Raw genomic sequence first — 2076 nt, forward strand, 5'->3', positions numbered from 1 at the left:
ATGCCGCGAGGGTGAGGCTTGTAATTTGGCCGATGGCCTAGACTCTAAAAATCTTCTTCTTATTCAATAAAAATGGCGATGCCTTTTGCCTTGTTTCAAGAAAAAGAACCACCTCAGCTCAGTCCCATGGCTACAATGTCTTCTTTTCTTTTCTTTAATAGTACATAGTATGCGCAATCTTGCAAAAAAGGAAAAAAAAGAGTATGCGCAATCTTGGCCTCAGCTCCGGCCCCCTGGGGACACAACTCGGTGGAGGTTGGTGGTGTTACTGTCACGTACGCGGTACCATGCACCCGTGCGTGCTATGATCACATACCATATCTTCTCTATGGTAGTACGCGTCTTTTAGCTCGAGGCAGTACCGATGCCCGCTTGCATGCACAACCAAGAAGTGAAGCATATATGCGGCCCTTGCAACACGACAGCGCATGCGACAGACGGAGTAAAGAGTGGCAGACAGAGCAGATGGTTCATGGCATGGCATGGACTGCGATGGATAAGAACTCTCCTTTTTTTTTGAACGAGGGACGAGGGAGGCGCACGAGGCGCCAACTTTCATCTCAAACAAAGCTGACGTATACGGCTAGCAAGAGAACCATGCATTCACCACATAAACCTCCGGATGGGCTTTATTACAAGAGAAATATGCCCACCTACGGGACAATACATACTTACTTTTTACACAAGAACACACACCAGGTCCACCAGCTACAGCTAGTCAACACCGTTCCTTCCACACCAAGACGAAATCACGAAGGTCACCGGTAACGCTAACGACAACCATGAGCAAAGCTCAGCTACTCTACTAAGATATTTAGGCGCGCGAGGCGAAGACATGAGGAGGCAGTCAGGGCTCAGGGGCACTTGGTCTTGTTGCCGTGCGTGGTCCAGTCGGTGTAGCACTTGCCGCAGGTCTCCTTGTTGCCGGCCGTGCCCGCCGGCACGCAGCGGCACACGCTGCAGCACTTGAGGCACGCCCGGCTGCACAGCTTCGGCCGCGAGTTGGCGCTGCACCGCAGGTTGCACGCCCACCCGCAGTCTGCATACATCACACATTCACACGCCATGGAATGAATGGGCGCATTTCCTCTCATCTGAAATACTCCTATCTATCATAGGGCAGATTTGATACCTTTAGAGGGGTCTACGATGTTGTGGGGAGGAGGCCCGAGCGGAGCGGCAGCCGGAGCAGGAGAGTCGGCAGCCTATCGGTCACCCAGAGGAGAAAATCAGCATTGTGAGTTGGAGTATCATACGTACTATCATGCACTGTCGCATTGAGTAGTTAGACAGAAGGTCCCCTTAACTCACCTTGATGGTGCTGAGCAGGAGGAGGGCCGCCACCAGCGCGGCCACGGCAAGCTTGCCGAGCGCCATGGCTCCTTCCTCTGGAGTCTGAAAAGCTTTCTTGAGCTGTGTGGTGTCTTTGGGTTGGGCGGCGATGCAGTGCCGGAGTCAGCCTGTGTGATGGTTAAATAGAGCGGGGGCCAAGGGTTTAAACACTTTACAGGCTTGCGCTGTGGAAGTGGAAGTGATGGGTGGTGGCCAGGTTGGCTCCTGGCAAGGGCGTAAATGGTCTGCACTTGCCCAATGGCCTTTGACACGTACCACCACCGTCGCCTGGCTAAGTGGAGTAAATGGGCTTTTAACTCGCCCTGCTCACGGGGCGCCACCTGCCCCGCCCTTGATTACAGATAAACACACGGGCGGCGACCCCGATTGCGTTCCGTATAGCACACCTAGGATCCTCTCCACGATGGTGTGGAAATTGGAAATTTGGTCCTCCTCCTGTCAAGCAAGCATGCTGTCGTTGAGGCCTGGGCCGCGCGGTGCGTCGTTTGATGAACGGTGAGCGAGACAAGGCAATAGGACGGGGGAGCAGAGCAGAGTGCCGGGCGTACGAGCGTTGAGCTGCATTCCACTTCCACCGAGGGGCGAGAACGAGAGGGGCGGGGACAGAGCGTGCGTGCTCTGGGCACCGCCGCGGTGTGGGGACGAGCGGGCTACACTACAACCCGTGTAGGAGGAGACCTCACTCTGCCCCTAGGATTTGTCTGCTCAAATTCTCCTAAAATC

General features: G+C 54.6%; 1 protein-coding gene across 1 annotated transcript; it reads right to left on the reverse strand.

The window, feature by feature from the left end:
* Positions 1-611: 611 nt before the first annotated feature.
* On the reverse strand, positions 612-1476 carry LOC123049475 (snakin-2-like). The gene is made up of 3 exons (XM_044472385.1): positions 1312-1476; positions 1133-1205; positions 612-1039 (listed from the first exon to the last, which is right to left on the reverse strand). The coding sequence occupies exons 1-3, from the start codon at positions 1375-1377 to the stop codon at positions 855-857; spliced, it is 324 nt and encodes a 107-aa protein (XP_044328320.1). The 5' UTR covers positions 1378-1476; the 3' UTR covers positions 612-854.
* Positions 1477-2076: the final 600 nt, after the last annotated feature.

This window comes from Triticum aestivum, chromosome 2D, assembly GCF_018294505.1.
Source record: "Triticum aestivum cultivar Chinese Spring chromosome 2D, IWGSC CS RefSeq v2.1, whole genome shotgun sequence".
Classification (NCBI taxonomy): domain Eukaryota; kingdom Viridiplantae; phylum Streptophyta; class Magnoliopsida; order Poales; family Poaceae; genus Triticum; species Triticum aestivum.

What these genes read in the sequence shown, in the direction of transcription:
- LOC123049475 (XM_044472385.1), bottom strand. Translation starts at nt 1,377, where the DNA reads ATGGCGCTCGGCAAGCTTGCCGTGGCCGCGCTGGTGGCGGCCCTCCTC. An exon ending in TCCTGCTCAGCACCATCAAG is followed by an intron (nt 1,206 to 1,311) that starts GTGAGTTAAGGG and finishes GGTGACCGATAG; the next exon opens with GCTGCCGACTCTCCTGCTCC. An exon ending in CATCGTAGACCCCTCTAAAG is followed by an intron (nt 1,040 to 1,132) that starts GTATCAAATCTG and finishes TGATGTATGCAG; the next exon opens with ACTGCGGGTGGGCGTGCAAC.